A 21600-nucleotide genomic window follows, 5' to 3' on the forward strand; every position below is an offset into this window, starting at 1 on the left:
GGTACATGCTGTAGATCAGGTAGTGGTACATGCTGTAGATCAGGGTAGTGGAGATCAGGGTAGTGGTACATGCTGTAGATCAGGGTAGTGGTACATGCTGTAGATCAGGGATTTACAAACCTTTTCAGCTCGAGACTCAAAAGAGGAATTCGGTGTCGCTGTTTTCAGTTATCAAATTAAGCCTGATTTTAATAGCAAAAATAGCCAATCTAAAGCTTGTAGAATTGTCTCTATTTTGGAAACTTTTGGAAAATGTCTGATAACATTGGACTGTGTCCTTGAACTGTATTTCTGAAATTGAGAGTTTTTTTATTCAAAGGATTCTTGTTATTTGTATGAAAGGTAAAAATAAATTGTGGCCCTATTGGGAAACTTGTAAAAATACCTTCCGATAGTTCCAAGATGTAGCATTCTGCCGTAAACCTGGTCATAAATACCAGAAATGTTCCATTATTAGCATTATTTACATCACAAATATAATTTGCTTTAAGAATCACAGAACATGTCAGCAATATGAATTATGTTCATTAAAATCATTAGTACAGTATATTATACATTAGGACCCAAAAGGCTCAAATAACGTATGTCTAGAGTATTACCATGTTCAATTCACTTATTAAGCCTGATTTAAACTTCGGCAGACCTGGATCCAAAGATCCAGATCTTCAAAAACTGCCCTTGATAAATCACACTTGGAACATATTAACATCCAAAACGGTTCTTAACCAGGTGTGCTGATTAAGTTTTGGATGTTAGAATGGTTGATAAATCTGCAGAGATTTAGTTTAAGAGAAACTATAAGAGAAATGTAAGATAACAATAGTCTCTGGCTACGTCCTTCAGCCTGGTGGAGACAATAAAGTACACAGCACTGAAGACACCGTACAAGTCAACTGTAATTCAAATGATGTTTATTCATTAGTGCACTTTCAGTAAAAAACAAACAGCAATGGTACGTCACAAATATTACATTACTGGTAACAGTTGCTAAACCACAGGTTTAGTCCAATTCAACCCAGAACATATTACGGTCCTCCCACCTTCAGGCGGCTAACGCAGTAGCCATGTATGATATAAATGATGTGCATTACACAGATGACTCATCTGTAAGGGTTGACTATTAAAGCTTTGAATTATGTAAGCTACTTTATATTCTCTCCTTGTGGAAAAAGTGCTTCTACTGTACTTTAGTGGGCTCTGTTTGTCTCAGGTGAGTAGAAAACACAAATTGTAGTTTATTTTATGACACCAAGTAAAAAAGAAAAAAAAAAGAAAAAACGTTTTTGTGCATAATCTCACCTGTATCACCGAAGAGCACCCATCTATAAGAGCCACTGACTGATCCCTGCAGTCCTTCTTTTTTTTCCTATTTTTTAAAACCAAGTAAAGTGTGTATGTGTATCTGTTGTATTCATGTAATTAAGAAATGGCACAGAGAAGCCAGTCTTATTAAACAGAACAAAAGTATATACTGTACTAGACTGTATATTGATACAAACATATTTCTGCAGCACACGTGTAGGAGTGAACATCTACAGTGTGTGTGTGTGTGTGTGTGCGTGCGTGCGTGCGTGCAAGAGTGCGTACGTGCGTGCAGGCAGCACGTTGGAAACGCATAAATAGATACTTAAATTAATTTCTCAACATACCTACAGAACACTGGGTAACAGAAGTGAAATGGAAGCAGGATGGCCTCTCTAACCACACACGTGTTTTGAGTAGGTCTTTTGACAAAGTACTCACAGCACCTAAACAATGACTGTGCTATTAGGTCCAAAACCATGTACTCATAATTGGAACAGTACTGATATGAAACACAAGAGAAACAACAGTAGTGAGGACTGGTCTGGGAGGCTGAGTGTTACAGTACATGCTGTACGAGCCATGAACTTACACAGCAAGTTCAAAGACATCAACACATTAAAATGTGCTATAAGTGATATCCTTTGTTTAAAACAAAAAGTATTCTGTTAACCCATTAAAACCGCAAAAGCATGTGTCATTTTAGATTTTTGCGTTGGCTATTCAAAAATAGAGCTGCTAGATCTGCTATTTTTGAACATTTTTCAAAAATCTTTAAGTGTGAGAGCTACTGATTTAGAAGGCATTTGTAGAATCGCCCTCAGGTCTTAATGGGTTAAAACATCCCTATATAAAAAAGCTCTATATTCTGATTCTGTAATCATTCTAATCTATAGTGTTAGTTCTGTAACAGGGGTCTTCAATTTTATATTGTTCAATTCTTTTCACTTCTAATTTCACATTTTTCCTATATCGAGTTCTCTCCTGATCAGATTAAATTGGTATTCCAATCAGAAAATGTATTTTCTGTTTAGTAAAGAGTTGGAGACGGCTGTTACTGAACAAAATACTCTATGGCTGCGATTCACCTGGGAATATAGAGCTATTGAACACTTAACAAAAACAAATATCACTAAATATCACCTTTAAGATTCATGAGAAATCAAGCATTATGTTCAAAACACGCTTCATAAAACGTACACAAAAACATTCTTTTCATCTTTCTACATGGCAACCTGCACTACAATGTCAACTAGAGCCTCCAACAGGAGGGAGGTAGGGCGTACAGACAGTGCATAGCCATGCAGTGCACTTCTGAAATAATAGGGATTTTATAGATTTTAATAAAATCATTTGGGTTACCACATACCACCGTATGATGGGCGATGATAAAATGTAGTCATTTTTCATTTAGTTGTGTTGATTTAGAACACCAACAGAGACGCTGAGATCCGACTGAGAAATGATGCAGTTAGCATACATTACACTGTGCCAACCCTGTAGAGCTGGTGGGCATGGGGAAGGTCAGTGTAATCAGCCAATAGAAAGCTTGGGGATGTTCCATAGAGATGAGATGCACACCCTCTCATTCTCTATCGTGCTTTAACGTAGTAGGAGTGGAGTCTACGAAGGACCTGAAAGTGACAAACGAGATAACATTAGGGTCAGGGTGAGATGATTATTTCAATATTTCCTTAATATGTGAAGCCGTATTTATTTACTAGCAACATACCAAACCTCAAATTCGGAGGCGATTGGTTCCCAAACCCATCGCCTCCTTTGTCCTCTAGCATGACAGTGTTACGGTGGGATTGGTGACCTGCCGAAATATGAGACCATTTTGTGGACTTCACATAACGTCAATGTTTGAACATAAATCACTGATGTTTGTTTAGTCCAAAGCAGGTCACCAATTTCACCTTAACACAGCCATGCTGGAAGACATAGGGCGGAAGAGGCGAGGAGGCAGAACATCATTAGGATCTGGCTAATGTGTTGAGCATACGTACATGCATTTTAGTATTTACCTGACGGGGTGTTGAGGCCAGGAGGACTGTATAGGAGTGGCCACGGTAGAGTTGGGGCTCATCAGCATGGCGCTGTAGATGTTTGCCGCTACCACCAGGATGCAGAGGAGGATGGGGCCTATGATGGCTCCCTCCAGACCCAGATAGTAGGCTCCACCTGCTACTGCCAGGCCTGTCAGGTAGGGGTGGCCACCCCTGAGTGAGGGAAACAAACACTTTAAACTTCAACATTTTCAATAAAACTTAAAAGCAGGCACAAAATATAAATATGTTCACTTAACTCAAATAATACATGATTTTCCTAAATTACATTGCAGTAACAAAACGGCACAAAGCACTGAAGCTTTCATAAGACTAAAGCCTGATTTATGAATATAGCCTCCAAGCTCCAACAAATTGTGATGCATTGTGAGCTTGTAGATCTGCTATTTTCAGCGAGTGTAAATTTACCACATGGCAGATCAAGAACTCACAATATGTTGTAACACAACACGTGAGCTTGTAAATCTGCTATTTTCGCCAAACATTTAGTGTACAGAAACAGGAGGGGGCCTACTATAGAGTCCTGGGGACTCTACAGTAGAACAGTTAGTAGATTGCATGCCTGCTGTAGACCGTTGTAAGGTCTACAGTCCATGTTTAACATAGTCATAGTTTATAAGCAGCCACTGAAGGGTTATAAGGGTTTGCGCACAGGTCATTTGAACTGTCTATAAACAATTACGGTTACAAACATTAAAATGTTAAATTGTTAAACTGCTTCTGCACAAGGCTGCAGCACTGATTTATTTCCCAATTCCCACCCATGGTGGATACCACACACCTCTGACATGTCACTGTTGTGCACGCACGCACACACACATACATACATACCCGGAGATGTCCGAGTAGATGGCTGTGTCTACAAAATAGGTTGGCAGAAGATGGCAGACAAGCAGCAGCAGAGCCTTGACCCCCTGTCCCTGAGCCAACCACAGATCACACATGGCAGGCACCGCTGCCCAGTACGTCCCTAGGAACGGGACGGCACCCAGGATGGCAGCCAACGCTACAGAGACACAAGGAGACCGATAGAAATGTCCACAGGGGGAGATAATAAAGACAGTCACTGCTGGATCTCGCCAAAAACGGCATCATCTAAGCGAAGCCTGATGTATACTTGCACTACGTCATACGACGTAGTGCAATTAAGCATTACACTCACCAGATGGGATGAAGACAATGTTGATGCCAAAGATGGTGTGTGTCAGCCACGTGTAGAGTCCATAAAAGCAAGCCATTTTCAGAGAGGCGTCAAACACCCCTCTTGAGACACAACACAAACACAAAATATCAAATATAACAATCTAAAACTCTTATATCTTTAGGGACTTTAATGTACAACAGTTTAGGTGATGTGTGTGTGTGTGCATACCGGATGGCCTCCTCTACAGACATGCCTATGATAGTGGAGGAGGGTCCAGGCTGAGACAGGGGTGTCAGGCTTATCACCCAGTTGACAGGTTTGTAGTAGTCCCCGCTGGAGCTCAGCAGATAGAACAATGTGGTCAGGAAGATTACCTAAATACATACATGCATACAGTACATACAATCATACATACATGCATATATGTCAAACATAAACTCCACTGTAACTGTAAGTAAGCCAATACAATTGTTATACCCATCAAAGATGTATCACTTGTATCACATGTATCCATGCATTGTACATTCATTCCAGAGCAGGTTTGGCACATTCCACATTTTATGCAGTCAGATGGCCAATCTGTTGATCAAGAGGCTGCTTTGTAACAGTCGTTCTGTCTTCAGTGTCAAAGACAGCTGGACAGACATCTGGGATCAACCCTGAGACTCTCTGTCTAGCCCACACCAATGTCACTCTTAATGACAAAAATAAATAATAATATTGTAGTTATATTTTTGCCTATAATGCCATGCCAAAAGTGTTTAAAGGACACTGATGGAGTCGTTTCATGTTTGGTGTCGCCACGTAATCCATCACCATTAAAACTTGGTGTCATAAAAACATACAAAACAATGTATGATAGCCACATAACGTCACCCGGTCTGACAGCATTATGTCAGTATATGTCTACTTAGGCATTCAAATAATGTATTGTTTCTGTGTTTTCTTATCTACCATGTTTTGGAGATGACATCGAAGGAACCAAAATGTGATACTTAATGTCCTTTAAGTTTAAACCCATCAGGTCCTCAATGAAACAACCGCCGAGGTATGATTACTACCACTATATGAGGATGTTCTTTACCACACTCAGGACAAAGTTGAGCAGGGCTGTGCCGCTGTGGAACAAGATGGTAAGAAGTGTGGTTGTCGTGGAGATGAGCAGGCCAACGTTCCGACTCATTAATACCCACAGAGACTCCAGGATCTATTAAGCAAAAGAACGCACAGATGGCATAAACAAAAACCCAGCAGCATGCATCAAACGGTACATGTTTTTAAACACACAGTCACTTACAGAAAGCAGGGTCTCAATGTTTTCCTGCGCAAAGGAGGCGATGTCCTGCCAGTCCAGGATGTCACCAAGCCAGCTGTTCTGTCTGTTGAGCGTCAACTTCGACTGACCTCGGTGGCGCCCAGAATTAGTCACATTCTGTAATATGCACATCACACAGAGAGATTATGCATAATTATGAGTATATGTTTATTTATTATAGTTATAAAAACATGAAACATGAAACCGTTGCATTGTACAGTATGTGTTTGTTTTTTTAGCAGGCTAATTTGCGAGCCCAGTCCCTGGTTAGGCCTTTCTATACAAAATAATATGAAAGGGGTTTTGAAGGGGTATGACACAGAAAGTACAGTACTGTACATTTGACATCTGAGGGACCGCATGTAATTCAGACAGGGCATTAGTCCGACATGCGTCCGCATGTCCGACTAGCGTCTGCTCCCGTGCTTGCGGTTATGGTTAGGTTAGGAGATGAGGTGGGTTGTCATTTGTCGGACCAATGACTAGTCTGAACAACGTACTGCACTGTGTAACTGTGGCCAGAAATTGTGAGCCCAGCCCAGTGGTTAGGTGAAGGGAAGCCCCTTACAGTATGTTACCTTGACAAACCATGAGTGGTACAATCTGTCCCAAAGTTCGAGAACCTGCTTCTCGATAACTGCAGTGTGGTTCGCCTTGTCTCCTAGCATCTTATGTAGCTGCACGCACAAAGAAATAGAATGAATATATCCAATCCATTAAGTTCGATGACTACAACTCCCAACGTTCCATGACAGAGAGACAAGAGACAAGTATCAGAGTAGGCGCGATGCTCAGCACTCACCTTGAACGTTATCCATTCTCTACCATGTTGATAGACGTTAGTAGCAGCCGAGTTCAAAGCCTTCTGAACCACACGTGCCTCTGGGAGCCAACTGGAGCGAGGGGCAGACATGGGGTGGAGGGGTAAAAATAAACTTGGATGAGATGGGGCATTGCAATTCCAAACTAGTCCGAGCCAACAATTAAGAAATCATGCTGTGTGATCTCTGAAAAGGTATCATCCAGTCAGAATGTCATACTTGGCCCACTCAGGATGGTTGGACACGGTCTCATTGATGAGGTTACTGGTGACTTCGATCATATGAACGCTTTCATGGTGAACCTGGGAGTCAAAGACAGAGACCTAAAGTTACTCTGTTGAACTGGACAGAGGACGTTAGTGCTGAACCACAGTGTCAGAGAAAATATGGCAACTTTAAAGGGACAATCTTCACCATAGCAGTGAGCAGCAGAGCCATGAGCAGTGTCCCTGTGACCAGGAGGAAGATGATGAAGATACTGATGAGTTTGTCCAGGGATCGCTCCAACCACACAATAATCTGTTCAGACAGACAGAGAAAACAAAGATAGGGAGAAAGAGAGGTGGAGATAAGGAAAATGGAAGACACAGAAAGTCAGCATCATTCAAAATAGGTTTGGGTATACAATATACATTGGCTGGACACAGTCATGGAGAAACCTATATCCTTCCATTCTGAGGGGGCCGTCTCCATTTTGGATCTAAACTGCAGCCTACAACTGCCACGTTGAGGACAATAAAAGTAGACGATTCAATGGACCGAATGCCAGAATACACACACACACACACACACACACACACACACACACACACACACACAGGGGCAGTGTGTACTTGTGCGTGAATAGTGTTATAGCAGTTATGTCCCCTTGCCTGTCACCTTTCAACATTCAGGTGTGCCAATTTGTCCCACCGCAACATGCTGCGATTACACAGTACAGGTTTCTCAATGCCACAAGCCTGCAAGCCAGCAGCTGACTCTTAACATATTCACTGATTAGGGTGTGTTCACACTTGTCAGCCTGTTATGAAAGAAAAAAAAACACACTGCCACCTTTAGCTGAAAATTAATTAAAATAAAAAAGGAAGGGTGGGGACCTTTTGTTCCCATAACATAGCTCACCTAATTTAGAAACCATCAGCTTGGACTAGCGGCTCTGCATTCATGGGTACTAGTTTTGGCTTTTAGTTCAAGCAGAGGAGGGTGGTGGCGGTACTAGTGTGTGGTTACACCCTCCACAGCTGACCGCAGTACGGGGCATACATATCACAACCATGTGTCTGACAATGTGAATGAGCCAGCAGTCTCAAGACAACAATTTGTCGTGATTGGCCACCTGATTAAAAATCAGCCCATATCATACATTACGTAATTTCCGGACTATAAGCCGCTACTTTTTTCCCATGCTTTGAACCCTGCGGCCTATACAATGGTGCGACTAATCTATGGATTTTTACAGCTAACGGCCACTAGGGGACCTTCTAAATCTATCTCTATCCAGTGCGGCTTGTATATGTACACATTTGTTTTTTCCCCTAAATGTAGCTGGTGCGGCTTATATTCATGCTTTATAGTCCGGAAATTACGGTACACAGTATGTGCATTTTGTGCTATGTGGTCTCCTTTTGGTAATAGTAATAGTTATGGAAAGCCTTCTCTCCCTTTTTTATTTTTTTAAGGTAGACAGTATGAACATGCCCTTAGTCTAAACTGTTTATGTACGGTATGTATGCATGTATGTATATATGTACACTGTACAGTGTGTGTGTGTGTGTGTGTGTGTGTGTTAAATCCAGTTATTAGTTAATGAGGTCAATTACTTGTTAGTAGATACTTCTTGTGTAGAAGTCTGTATGCTATTGGTTTTACACAAGGCTGATTTTACATGACAGTCAGTAAGAAAGTTACTGTATACACACTAAACGTCTAAAAACAAAATTATCTCATTAATTTAATACGGAGTAGGGCTGCAACTAAGATTGTCTTCTGGAATCTTGGTGATTATTTAACTTTTTTGATAAATTGTAGTAATCATTTTGCATAATCATTTAAAAGAATATTATACAGTGTATATCAACACTGTATACCCAAATGATGTTTTTACTTTGACTAAATCGATTAGTCTTATTAACCACTTAAACCCTATTCTCTCTCTCTCCCTCTCTTGCCCACTCCATTACCCCCAGCCAAGGTTGCTCTGGCCCGGCTAGCACATCTCCACATGCAACTCAAACACGCTCTAAAGCCAGCTCGCCATTAGGATCACAGCAGAGAAGATACGGAAGGGGTTCAGGAGCCAATGAGCTCCCCCTGCCGTAGCTTCAGATCAAGAGCAGCAGAAAGCAGGGAAGCAGGGCAGCAGTGGAATCAGTGAAGGGATTAACGCAGAGAGACAGGATGAATGGATGTTTAAAGGATGAACACTGAGTCAGGATGGATGGATGATGACAGTGGATGGACGAGCATCAGTCCAAGTTACTAAAAGTGCTCCCAGTTACTGTACACACACACACAGACACACACACAGCTATTTTTTTGTATCTCTCATACACGCTCTTATGCACTTCCACTAGAGCCCGACCGATGCCAGATTTTTTGGTCCAATGCCGATCCGGATTTCAGAGAGCCCTAGCCCACCGATTACCAATGTTTTTAAAGATATCTTTAAAATAACCTATTATGCCCAAAATAGGGATGCTAGGTTGAAAGTTGTTAAAAATCAGGACTCATCGGATGCATAATTGCCGATACCGATGTTATCTAAAAAGCCAAATAATGGCCGATATACTGTATCGGCCAGACCAATATCTGTCTGGCTCTAACTTCCGCACGCGTTGCTTTCTTCTTATTCTTTTTCTTTCACTCACACGTAGGTCTTTCTCAGCAACCCATTCCACCCCAGATCATTACCTGCTTGTTAAGCCAATGCCAGAGCTTGGGGGAAGGAGACAAAGAGACATTGGGCATTGTTATTGGAAAGATTCTGTGCAACAATCACCACATGTACCCGAGCAACTACAAGAACATGGCCGCAGCTTGGGTACAGTGCAGGCAATAAGGGAATCAGGAGGAGGTGGGAAGGGCAGTGGCCGTTTCTGGAATGGGGAATGGGAGTATGGATCCGATATACAGTTGTAATAACTGTGTGTTGTGATAACAGTTCACACCAGGTCACACCAAGAAGACAACAAATACAAAATAATTTAACCCATTAAGACCGGAGGGTGACTCTAAATCAGTAATTCTCACACTTTCAAGATCTTTCAAAAAATGTTCAAAAATAGCCGATGTACAAGTTTGTAGATCTGCTGTTTTTGAATAGCCGACGCAAAATTATAAAATTACACAGATGCTTTCTCGGTTTTAATGGGTTAAACTTCAAAAATATTAACCCATAAGGAACTTCTTCAGCTAAATGACCTGTGATGCAGTGTGATTTATGTGCAATTAAGTGCGTAATATATTCACTCTTCGATACACCCCACTAACTGGGATCTCACCGGCAGTTTTCGCTGTAGAGCAGACAGGCTTTGACGGTCATCAGGGACAGTGAAGGACGTTGTTTATGATGCCTGTTCTGTATGTGTCAATGGAGGAGACAGAGTGTGTATTATGTGTGTTGATGAGGAAGTTTCAAACCAGGAAGAGGAAGCCAGAGGTGTTACCTTGGTATCAATTCGGAGCATAAACAGAGCAAGGCCTTTGATTGGTCCGGGCATAAGCGCTTCCTGTCGCTCACGTCCAAACACCTCCAGACCAGCCCACCACGAGTGAAGTGTCCGCTCAGCAAAGCTCTTCAGACCAAAGTGGACCACCAGCTTCTTTATCATCCACACTAAGACACATTAGACAGTCAATTAATGCTACGTACATGACTCTTTAGTGTGATCAACCATCTCGCAGCTAGGCTACAGATGTAAACTTTTATATTTGGCAGTGTGGGGTACAAGGTGGTTGTGAAGTGAGGGGCTTTCAAATGGCCGGCGTCTCAAAAAGGTACTGCTCACTGCTCAGTATCAGCTATTATAGGAAGCCACTCAAATTGGAGGACGTGTTGTTTCTTTTATCCATGATTGATGTCTGCTGTGTCTGTATGTTAACTATATTAGGTAACATTGCTCTGGCATCTAGGCAGTTTGTAACTGGACGTTTACTTATTGTATGACTGCACTGGCAGTGTTTATGTCCTTCAATGTGTTCTTGTACTTCTGTTTATATGGACATACAGTACATATTTACAGTGTGTGTGTGTGCGTGTGTGTGTGTGTGTGTGTGTGTGTGTGTGTGTTACCAGCCACAGGGATAGGCAGTAGCTGTAGGATCCACAGGTTGAGCCAGACCTGAACTAGTACAATGGCCCAGACCAGCAAGATGAAATAGATGTCACTGGCCTTCGTAGGGCTCTTCTCCTTTTGGAAGAGGCCGCCCAGCGTTGGTCGGGAGCCCCTGCGGAAGCCTGGGGCGGTGGGGAACGAAACAGGGCCCACGGTGTCCACAGGCTCTTTGCCTGGAAAGGATGTCAGTGATTTATTGTACTAATGTTTGCTAAAAAATGAAGACAGGAGGGTAAATGTATTGTCTCACATTTAGGCGAGGCTTCTGATTTCAGGCGCATTTTGCTGCAGGAGATCGCCATGTAGATGGTGCTGGCAGCAAATGACAATACCTGTCCTGACAACTCTCCTAGAGAGAAAGAGCGTGAGGAGAGGAAGGATTAAACAAAGTAGTGGATATACAGAGCTCCAGGCATCAATGGCAGATCGGCGTGTCTGTATGACTGTGTGTAAAATCACCATGGGTAGGCCTTCATCGTTTTTGTACTACTGTGTTAACCACTTTCAAACTGGCGTTATTTTGGGCATGTCGTTACCCATTTGTCATTCAACAAATTATATAGGGCCTACGTGGTTAAGGCCCCACCTTGCCCACAATGTATTATTCTACCAGTCTTCCTCCTGGACCCAGTTCAGAGATATAGGGGCTTGACTGGCAGACCAACCCAAGCTGTCATGAATAAAGTGATCCTTATTATTTTGGGATCTTACTCATCCTCTCATGTTGATGTACAGATGGAGAGTATAGAGTTCATATGTGCCTATATGGATATAGCAGCATGCACATGTCACGTGTGCACAGAAGCATGTGTGTTGTAAGTATGCCTCTGTGTATGTGTCACAATCTCACCTTTCCCAGGAACAGGTGGTTTCTCTTGGTAGCCCACAATGAGGAGCGCGACCACAACCACAAATATCGGCACTCTCCACGAGCCAGTGAGGGACACTAAACACAGTGAGCACATGTGTCAGTTAAAGCACCTTTTATATTTTTCTTCTCAGTTTTGACTTCAAACTTGTGAATCCCTTCCGCACTCCTGTAATTCTCATACACAGCAGAGCCAAACCAGTCCAACTAAATTCCGGTGAAGTCTCAAACACATTTAACATTTCAGGCTTTAAGGTTAAAAGGTTGGCACTACTCAGTGCATCACATGCAACTAAAAATACTGACGGCTCATCTGGCGCTAGAATTCAGAAATAGAATGTGTGTGCGTGCGTGTGCGTGTGCGTGTGCGTGTGTGTGTGTGTGTGTAGGTGTGTAGGTGCGTGCGTGCGTGCGTGCGTGTGTGCGTGCATGCGTGCGTGCACCCAGCTCAGTGGACTTCTGGTCCTTTGGACAGTGTGCTTTATCATAAGTATCAAAAAGTATGTTTGTTTGGGGTTTGTTATACCATAACTTTCAAACTTGCATTACATTTGGCTGGCTTCATTCACAATGTAAGCTTGCAGAGACAAGTTAGTCAAGACTCTCCCAAAGTTAAAACTGCATTAAAGATGAATTCCTTGACTCTGTCCTACTAGCCTGTCTCAACAGGCTTCCTATGCCTCGTCTCCCTTCATGTCCTCCTCCTCACCCAGGTAGAACAGCAAGATAGCCCAGACAGGAACCGCCACGGCCCTCAGGTAGCGCTCTGTACTGGGGCCCCACTTAAAGGCTACTGTCAACACGTAGCCCATTACCACAGTACACACCTGGAGAGAGGGAAAGAGAAAGAAGCATGGTGGAGATGAGACTGATAAATGGATAAAATGGGACATAGGATATTGCTAGAGCAGCTGATAAAACTCTATCATTCAAAAGCCTAATAAATATTTACTACCCGGCGTACCCGCTGTCTATCACATATTAAGCACAATAGCTTCATTAAAACAATTTGGTATGGAAGCCATGTAATGTGATGCCCCTGTCAGCTATCAATTCACCACCATGAGCTGGCTCTGCTTCACACAAAGAACTTTCCATTAGGGCTGCACAATATATCATTTCAGCATCAACAACATCTTGGTGTATGCATGTTGTGCAATAGTCACATCACAAAGGATGCAATGTGGCTGACATAAATTGAGCCAGTGTGTCTCCAGGTTGGCATTTGTTATGACTACTGTGGAAGAAAAACAGCATAGACCATATGATAGTGGTAGATAACATAATTTACTCTGATTTAATCCGTCCTTGCTAACTGGTCTGATGTAATCAGTTCTTGGTTGTTGAGTCAACCAGAGCAACTGCTTTATTTCTGCATCTAAAATCACCCTAATTATTGCAAGAGTGGAATAATTTAGAGCTATTGAAGTGTAAATGCATCTGGTGAAATTACATAAGTTCTATTCTATTATTGCAATACATATTGCAAAAAAATTAAAGAAAAAGAAAGATAATAATAATAATAATAATAATAATAATAATAATAATAATAATAATAATAATAATAATAATAATAATAATAATAATAATAATAATAATGCTTCAACTAAGCTATTTATAGAGATTATGTGGCTAGTGGATAGACCAGTAGATAGATTTAATATAATTTCCATCACATTGCTCAGACACAAAGAGAACCCTGGTACATTTCAGCATAACGCTAATGCTATTGATAACTAAATTGCTGGAAATAAGATCAACTGATGGATGAGGTAAAGGTAACAGGATAAGTGTCGTTTACCACAAGTCTATCTGAAATGAGGTCAACTAAATCAATCAAAAGATCTCTTGTTCCACCGGGTTTGTACATGTGGCTCACTGCACAGCAGAATTCGGCATGTTAATTTAACTTTAGTCTATAAAATGGACTTGTAGGAATACATTTGGGCACTCTCAAGAGTTACATTGGTAGTCAATGTTCAATTAAATTGGAAGTCTGTGTGTATGAGTTTTAATACTGCTTGATGATTTCAACCCAATGTGTAGGCTGACCCCAGGACAGGGTACAGACAGTGCATTGTTGTTACAACAATGTTTATTACAATGTTCCCTGGCTGACCAACTGATTTAAAATACAATACAACAACATATTTGCATATAGTAGCCTACCTAATATCAGCTAGGATATTGATATAAAGTTATTATTTCCATTGCAGTCCTGTAGAATTGGCATGTAATTATGTAACACATGTAAGCTACTCCCCATGGCACATGACAAAACATATGCACCCCCCCCCCCCCCCCTTTCCCCTCACTGTATAGGTTTCTTTTCCCTTTTTACCTCCTTTATGATGAATTCCTGCTCTGTTCTTTGACTATATAGTAGTGTCTATCTGTACGTCTCTAAATGTTTTGATGAATTGAACATGGTGGACCCTCTTGTAAACAAGTGTAATGCTTAATTGGGTCGTCCACTCACAGTTAACAGTCTTTGTATTGAGTTTGTGCTTGAAATGTACTGTAATTCTGCAAACTGTTAATAAATATTTCAATCAATCAATCAATCAATCTGATATTTTACTCCGCAGCCAATTTTCCAATGTTATAAAGGTACTCTTGCTTTAATTTTACCCCTCTACCTTTAATTTACCTGGTCCCTGAGAGTGTACAGAATGGAACAAAATGTACACTTGTACCCAAAAAGTTACATGAACATGAGGATTTGTGTACTAGGCCTACTTCACTCACCCACCCAGGGGGTCCCCACTCCCCAGTTAATGATTGATACTGACTGTTGACAGGGAAAAGTAGTGTATGTCCGTAATTCCGAGAACTCAATGTTCACAACTCTCCAGAGTTGTGAACATTGACAGTGTGTGCTTTTTCACTCACCCACACGGAATGAAAGCAGTCCAGAGCGGTTCCGATGACCATGCAGATGTACTCCAGGACCACCTGCATGCCAATGACGCTCCAGAACAGGTAGAGAAAGTAGATTATTGGGGCTCCAGCCCCGATCACCAGCAACACCGTGAGCCTCTCCAACACCAGCTTCCCCAACGCCTCCATCACATGGTTCACACACCACACGGGGATCAGCAGCGTCCCCACGACGATCGGCGTCCCGGTGTCCTGCAGGCCACTGAGCCACGAGCGACCGAGTCGGGCCAGGGAGTACTTGAACGGATGGAGGAAAGTACCGCACAACACCGCCCAGAGCAGCGGCCGAAGGAAGGCCTCCAGGATGAAGTAAACTAGTACCGTGGCTCCGCAACAGATAGCCACGAAGATCATAGCCCCCGTGTTGTAGAAGGCCTGCTTGATGTTTTTGTCGAATTTGAGGGACGACGGCTGGGTGAATAGTTGGTTCACCATGTCTACGGCCGGTTGGACCTTCTCGGAGAAGGAGACGAAGTGCGCCCGGGCAGTTAGAGGGCTCTCCGGGGGGGAGACAGGTGCTGTCTCTGGCCCCGAGTCCTCCTCGTCTGCCATCTTCATCCAAGTCGGAGTCGTTCCGCCCTCCTCCTTTCCCAATTCCTACCACACGAGGCAGCAAAACAGCAAAACAAATGACGTAGTTCTGGTGCGGGGAATGCTGGGTAACGTAGTCTAATTCGTTTTACTCTCTTAGCCTACATATTACATAATGTAGTAATTAATTGAGTTATTAAAGCTCATAATTCACATTGTCTTGTGGCCGTTTTCATCTAATTGTATTTGGTAACTACCTAAGCATCTGTGGCTGAAGCCACAGTTTACTGAAAACAAAATGTATTGATAACATCATCATGTGTATTGATTACAAACACAGGCATGGTATAACACTTCTTTAATTGGGAAGCATTGCAATATGGAATCTGTGAACAGTAGCCTATAGTACATTTAGCAACTTTAAATAAGTATGCTTAGCCTACTTCAAATTGATAGGCTACAACATTAAACCCATGGGAAGAACTTTATCAATATGCAAATATGTCATCCACACAATCCGAGAGTTCAGAGTGTTATTGCTTCAGTAAGACACACCAAACACTTCACAGCTATTGTTCTCTCTCTCCCCCCCCCCCCCCCCTCTCTCTCTCTCTCTCACACACACACACACACACACACACACACACACACACACACACACACACACACACACACACACACACACACACACACACACACACACACACACACACAGAGTAATGATAAACTAATTATCATTACTCTACTCTATTAAATACCTTTCTCTTTTCGAGCATGTCCTCTGGACTATACTTATATGGTTTACCAGGCCAGGACAGAGCTTTTACTTTAGTCTCCTTATCTGTTGCCATGATGATGAAATGTCCTTTGTTATCTTCATGTAGTCAATTCCCGCTCTGTCCCATGATGATTCTTAAGAGTTAGTTATTGACTCATGTAGTGCACACGCAGGTTCCAGAGTAGGCTATAACATGTAAATGTAAATAATCTTTACCTAAAACTATAATGCCACTATCTTATTGTACCTTGTATGTGAATGCACTGCAGCTCTATACCAAACCTTAAAGATGGAGTACCGTGAGGGGATATTGTGATGTCACTATATCACAGTTTTTTTCATTGGCACGTTTGACTGTCAAAGTTTCAGCCTCCAGGAAGAAACCCTAAATTCAAATGGAAGACATCATAGCACATAACAACCACACCAAGGGGTCTAATGAAGTACTGTCACCTCATAAACATGAAATGAAAAACTGGAAAAATACATTGGCACTCCATCTTTAAGTTGGGTTTGCATGGTGATAAGTAGTAAGATATTTTAGTTAAGTATAATCCATATATTTATTGTTTTGTTTATGTCGTCTAGTCTCCTGTGCAAATTGTATACTCGATGGAGGCTGTGTGATTAGGCCTAGTTATAAATGGAAAATACTCTTATTGCTGATTTCTCTCTGATTTCTCTCCTCTCATCTTTTCTCTTCTCCTTTTTTCTCTTCTCTTCTCTTTTCTTCTCTTCTCTCCTCTTCTTCACCTATCCTCCTGTGATGGGTTAGGGTGTTCCCATCAGCAGGTAGAAGGTGAGCGCTACAATGAGGAGCAGGCAGAATGGAGAGTTGAAGGTCTGGTAGGCTGTGGAGGGCATGAAGATGTCCACGTACTTATAAATACTGATCATGTGGTCACTGACGGGGGGAGCGTCAATGTCATGCCTTGTGATGGAACCTGTTGGTAAAGGTAAGATGACATACTGTAAGATGGGAGCAAAAATGAAAATAAATAGCGTACATTTATATAAAGTGAACAGCATTTTGGGTCCATTTTTACACCGAGCTAAATTCTCTACTGGAGATTTTGCTGTGTGGAGGAAACACACCTTGTATAGCAGGTCCCCAGGCAAACAGGTAGTACCATGATAGGTGCAAGTCCACAAGTGTCTCCTCTCTAGGGACATATAATGGTCGTTTGAAACGGCAGGTCACCCGGTTATTCTCAAAAACGCCCTCCTCGTCCCTGGCTGGGTTCCTCTTTATCTCTTTGGCCCACTGGCCCACATTGTAGAAGTGATGGATCCTCACGCGGCCATTATCATCATGTACACAGCCCATGACATCATCACCTCCCTGAGGAAGAGAGTGAAATTACATCCACATGATAAAAAAAAAAATGTAAACATAATTTAAGACATCAGGATCAGATTCAGAATTACTTTGTTGGCAAAGTACAGTAGGTGGTTGCTGACACATTATTAGACAATGCATACAAATTGACAAGAAATAAATAAAAGGTTAAAAACATTCAGATGGAAGGTAAAGTAATGTGTAAATAGGCTATATCCAAAAATACCAAATGAGATGGTCAAGTTTATATTTGTTCTCTTTAGTCCATCAAGAAGGAAACGCACAATATTGCTGAAAGTTAGCATTATCTTCAGTGGCTTTATACCATGTGAGTTTTATTTTTTTTAGTAAAGTTGTAGTAAGTATTTGAAAGCTGTTTGTCATCTTACACATTTGATTTGAGTATGTATAATTTGGGACAGCATGTATATCTGTCATCATTTTCAACATATATTATGTCAAATGTGTTGATCAAATAATAGTATTCACTATATTAATATTTGTCACAAAATAGGCACATGCTATATAGATGCTATATAATTATGCTATATATATATATATATTTAATATTTATATCATAACCTGAAGAAGGTATTTCGGTGCCGAAACGCTGGTTTAATAAAAGTTTCTTGCATCGTGAGTACGAGCTGTGCGACCTCTCTTTCTTTTTTCACATGCTATATAGAAACATATTTTAACCACTTAAACCTATACTTGGTTGCCCGGAGTCCCCCAGGGGTCTGTACGTGGATGCCCTCCTCCTCCCTTTTCCCATCTACACCAAATCTCTTTGTTGAAAAAGCAGATCTACAAGATTACAATGTGTTTTCTCTGAATGTTCCAATTATCACATTCCCAGAATAGGGATGTTAGGGTTCATGTGTGCAACATTTGTATAGTGTCAAAGATAAATAAACAATGACGATTTAATTGTGTGGTAAGTCTCATGATGTATAGATGCTCACCATCTTCTTGTCAGAGGAGAACCCTACAGCCACCCATCCATCTGTGTCTGCACTCAGCTCGTACTCCACATCTGTCCCAATGCGACGGTAACTCAGAAAGTAGTCACATGACTCAGCATCACATCCTGGCTTCCCGTACCTGGACATAATACACAACATGAGCACTTATACAACTTATTATACCCACAAAGGTTGACCACCTATAACTGCAATGTCAAACCAATATAACAAGGTAAATACAGGAAGTGTGGGCACCATTGTTTGGGGAAGACTGGGCACTAGAGAAGAGTGGGCACCAGGAAGAGGCACTTTGGATGAGAAAAGTGGGCAGTGGCACTAGAGGTGCCTATAGTCTTCCAAGAAGAGTGGGCACTAGACCGCCTAAACCTAACCTTTAACCTCCCAGAACTATTGTTAAACTTAACCTCAAACTAATATCAAATTTGACTAAACATATTTTGGGTGGGGGAAAGAAATCATATAAATGTAGTTGCATTCCAGTAATACGCATGCCAGACAGGTGCAAAATGCGTTCTATGAACGCAAAGAGCCATTTTGGTGCCCAGATTTCCCCTAGTGCCCACTCTTTTGAGGTCTGGTGCCCACTCTGTTTTGGTGCCCGCATTTCCCTAGTACCAAGAATGTTTTGATTCCTACTCTTCCTGTTACCAAGCTTATTTAATTGAATATGATTCCACAGCATGATGCCTTTAACTACCCAGAGTAGACACTCGAATGAGCCTGTATTCTGCTGGAGCTCTCTCTCTCTCTCTCTCTCTCTCTCTCTACAGCTGGACAAGAGTCCTGTCTTACTTAGGAAGCAGAGGGGAGCAGGTTTAAAGAGAAAGAGAATGAGAGACAGAGGGCATGTTTTGCTAACCTGATGCAGCCCTTAGTTACTCCACAGTCGACGACTTTGATCTTGGCAAAGGGATCCACCGGTGGGGCTGTAGGGAAGGGATAGCCTGCAAAAGGTAGAAACGGGAGTCTAGTAGATTGCATACAAACACACTTGAATGTATTGAGGCAATCAAAAAGACAACAGCTTGTGACTGTGTGTGTGTGTGTGTGTGTGTGTGTGTGTGTGTGTGTGTGTGTGTGTGTGTGTGTGTGTGTGTGTGTGTGTGTGTGTGTGTGTGTGTGTGTGTGTGTGTGTGTGTGTGTGTGTGTGCGGGCGTGCGTGTGCGTGTGAATGAGCGTGCCCGCATAGAAAGCAGATAAACAGAAGTGGGGGGAGGTCATCATTATCTGCTAGCAGGGAGCTGGCCTGGGTGCTGAAACCTTGGGGTTGGTGTTTTTGGTTATGAATGTGCAGAAGATAATAAATACGTCATCGGTAAATACAACATAGATCGGTCCCTGTATAGATCTTGCAATAACATGTCGGCTACTGCATCTTGAAATTAAATCTTAATGAGAATAGCCTACTTGCTTGACAACGCTCAAATCGTCACATAGGCCTATAGGCCTATATTGTTACAACTAGACACTTCATTGAATACGATTCTTACCATCATCTGACAGATATCTAGATTCAAGGAACTCGGAGGCGAATGTGCTGTATGAATCCTTATGCGGTTCCTTGTGTCCAGGTTCGCCGTGGCCTCCGTGCCCAGTCCGGAGAGAACCCTCATCGGTAGGGCTTGGCACGACCCCCCACCACCAGATTTGACTCAGTACCGATAGATGGACAAGCTTTAAGGAATTCATGGCCCAATAATACAACTAAAATGCCTAAAATAACGATAAATCCGACAACATCCTCATAGACTGCGTGTCAGTGTCGGTGTCTTCATAGACATCCATCGCACCGTCGAATCATCTTCGCATCGTTATTGCTTTTGCTGTTTTTTCCGGCGAATGCAGCGTTTGTTGACCATAATATGACCACGTCCACGATGATTAGATGGATCCAAAACTCAATTAGCCAGATCTACCTATAATCTTACATTTACTTTGGCAACACATAATCCTCGTGGGCTAGATCCCTACTAATCTGAGGATAAGAATTTCATCCAGAATGAATGGTTTCGTCCTGAATGGACGGTCTCATCCCCCCTCAGTCAGTCACTGTATAGCGTCCAATAGGGAAAGACTACGTATTGTTAATGCGATCGATCAATTGGGTTTTCCCCTCCGGGTCCCGACATTTTCACTAGAAAAATAATGAAATCTATTTAGCGCGGTGGAATTCAATACAGCAGGCTTCGCCGGTACAATGAACTGATTCCATTTATGTTTATCATACAATATGTTTGATTGGTCTGGCCAGTAAAGGCAACACTTGTAAATCCAACAAAGGAGACAATTAACTTAAGTGATTGAGATAAAAGTAAAAATGTAATAGGAAGGACATGGAGTATAGGAATTGGGGAAAGAGAGCATTGTCTGGAATTTAAATGAGGCCTCAGCCTGCCCTATAGCCGGATAGGGATAAAAAAAACATTCTGATGCTTCCTCAGTGTTCTTCAAAATTACATTTTCTTTAAAAAAATAAAAATAAAGCCCCTCGATCACTTCACACGGGTGTGATTTTGTTAGATTATATTCATTACCCATTAGCAGTTATGAAACCTTGAATATCATATACATACATTATACATACAAACCATAGAAATGTTTGTCTTGAATGGGATTACTAATAAAGTACCTTATATTCTTGTAAATCACAAAAAAATCTTCATCTCAGTGTTATACACAGATGTACCACTAGATGTCAGTATAAGCCCACTGTTCTAAATTCTTCATGGGTTGGTTGAAGAGTCTCTTCTACTACATTTCTTTCTTTGAATGTTTATACCATTTGTAAATTGCACAATCTGCACATCCCCACATACATGTTTGGCATTTAAACCCATCATTTTGTTTAATGTTGTGATTTAATACCGGTATTTGTGTAAGATGCACTGCTTTCAAGTGGATGCACCGTTTTGGAATCACTCACAGCACTGACAGCAGTCTTTGTTTTGTTTGAAATTCTTTATTTAGGAATACCCCATTGAGATATAGTATCTCGTTTTCGAGAGGGTCCAGTCTTGATTGAGAACCATAATGATTCCTCTTTAGTCTTCACCTGTGGACTATAAACAAGATCTACCACTACCCAATTAACGCTGGCTTTGATCTACCACAGCACCACTGTTTGGTGACCTGCTTATATATCTGTGGATTAGTATGATATTAACATGTCAATG

General features: G+C 41.7%; 2 protein-coding genes across 2 annotated transcripts; both read right to left on the reverse strand.

The window, feature by feature from the left end:
- Window positions 1-894: 894 nt before the first annotated feature.
- tmem245 (transmembrane protein 245) lies at window positions 895-15366 on the reverse strand. The gene is made up of 17 exons (XM_079504447.1): window positions 14746-15366; window positions 12563-12680; window positions 11836-11931; window positions 11236-11334; window positions 10943-11158; window positions 10317-10486; window positions 7066-7170; window positions 6871-6953; window positions 6633-6723; window positions 6409-6507; window positions 5813-5947; window positions 5600-5722; window positions 4744-4889; window positions 4534-4634; window positions 4203-4377; window positions 3330-3524; window positions 895-2936 (listed from the first exon to the last, which is right to left on the reverse strand). The coding sequence occupies exons 1-17, from the start codon at window positions 15349-15351 to the stop codon at window positions 2888-2890; spliced, it is 2607 nt and encodes an 868-aa protein (XP_079360573.1). The 5' UTR covers window positions 15352-15366; the 3' UTR covers window positions 895-2887.
- A 1107-nt stretch (window positions 15367-16473) lies between these two features.
- frrs1l (ferric-chelate reductase 1-like) lies at window positions 16474-20116 on the reverse strand (the record flags this gene model as incomplete). The annotated part of the gene is made up of 5 exons (XM_079503713.1): window positions 16474-17046; window positions 17198-17444; window positions 18407-18545; window positions 19287-19371; window positions 19918-20116. 5 exons carry the CDS (start codon window positions 20114-20116, stop codon window positions 16874-16876), a joined length of 843 nt encoding a protein of 280 aa, XP_079359839.1. The 3' UTR covers window positions 16474-16873.
- Between the last annotated feature and the right edge of the window lie 1484 nt (window positions 20117-21600).

Source organism: Electrona antarctica (assembly GCF_951216825.1).
Source record: "Electrona antarctica genome assembly, chromosome: 6".
Lineage (NCBI taxonomy): Eukaryota > Metazoa > Chordata > Actinopteri > Myctophiformes > Myctophidae > Electrona > Electrona antarctica.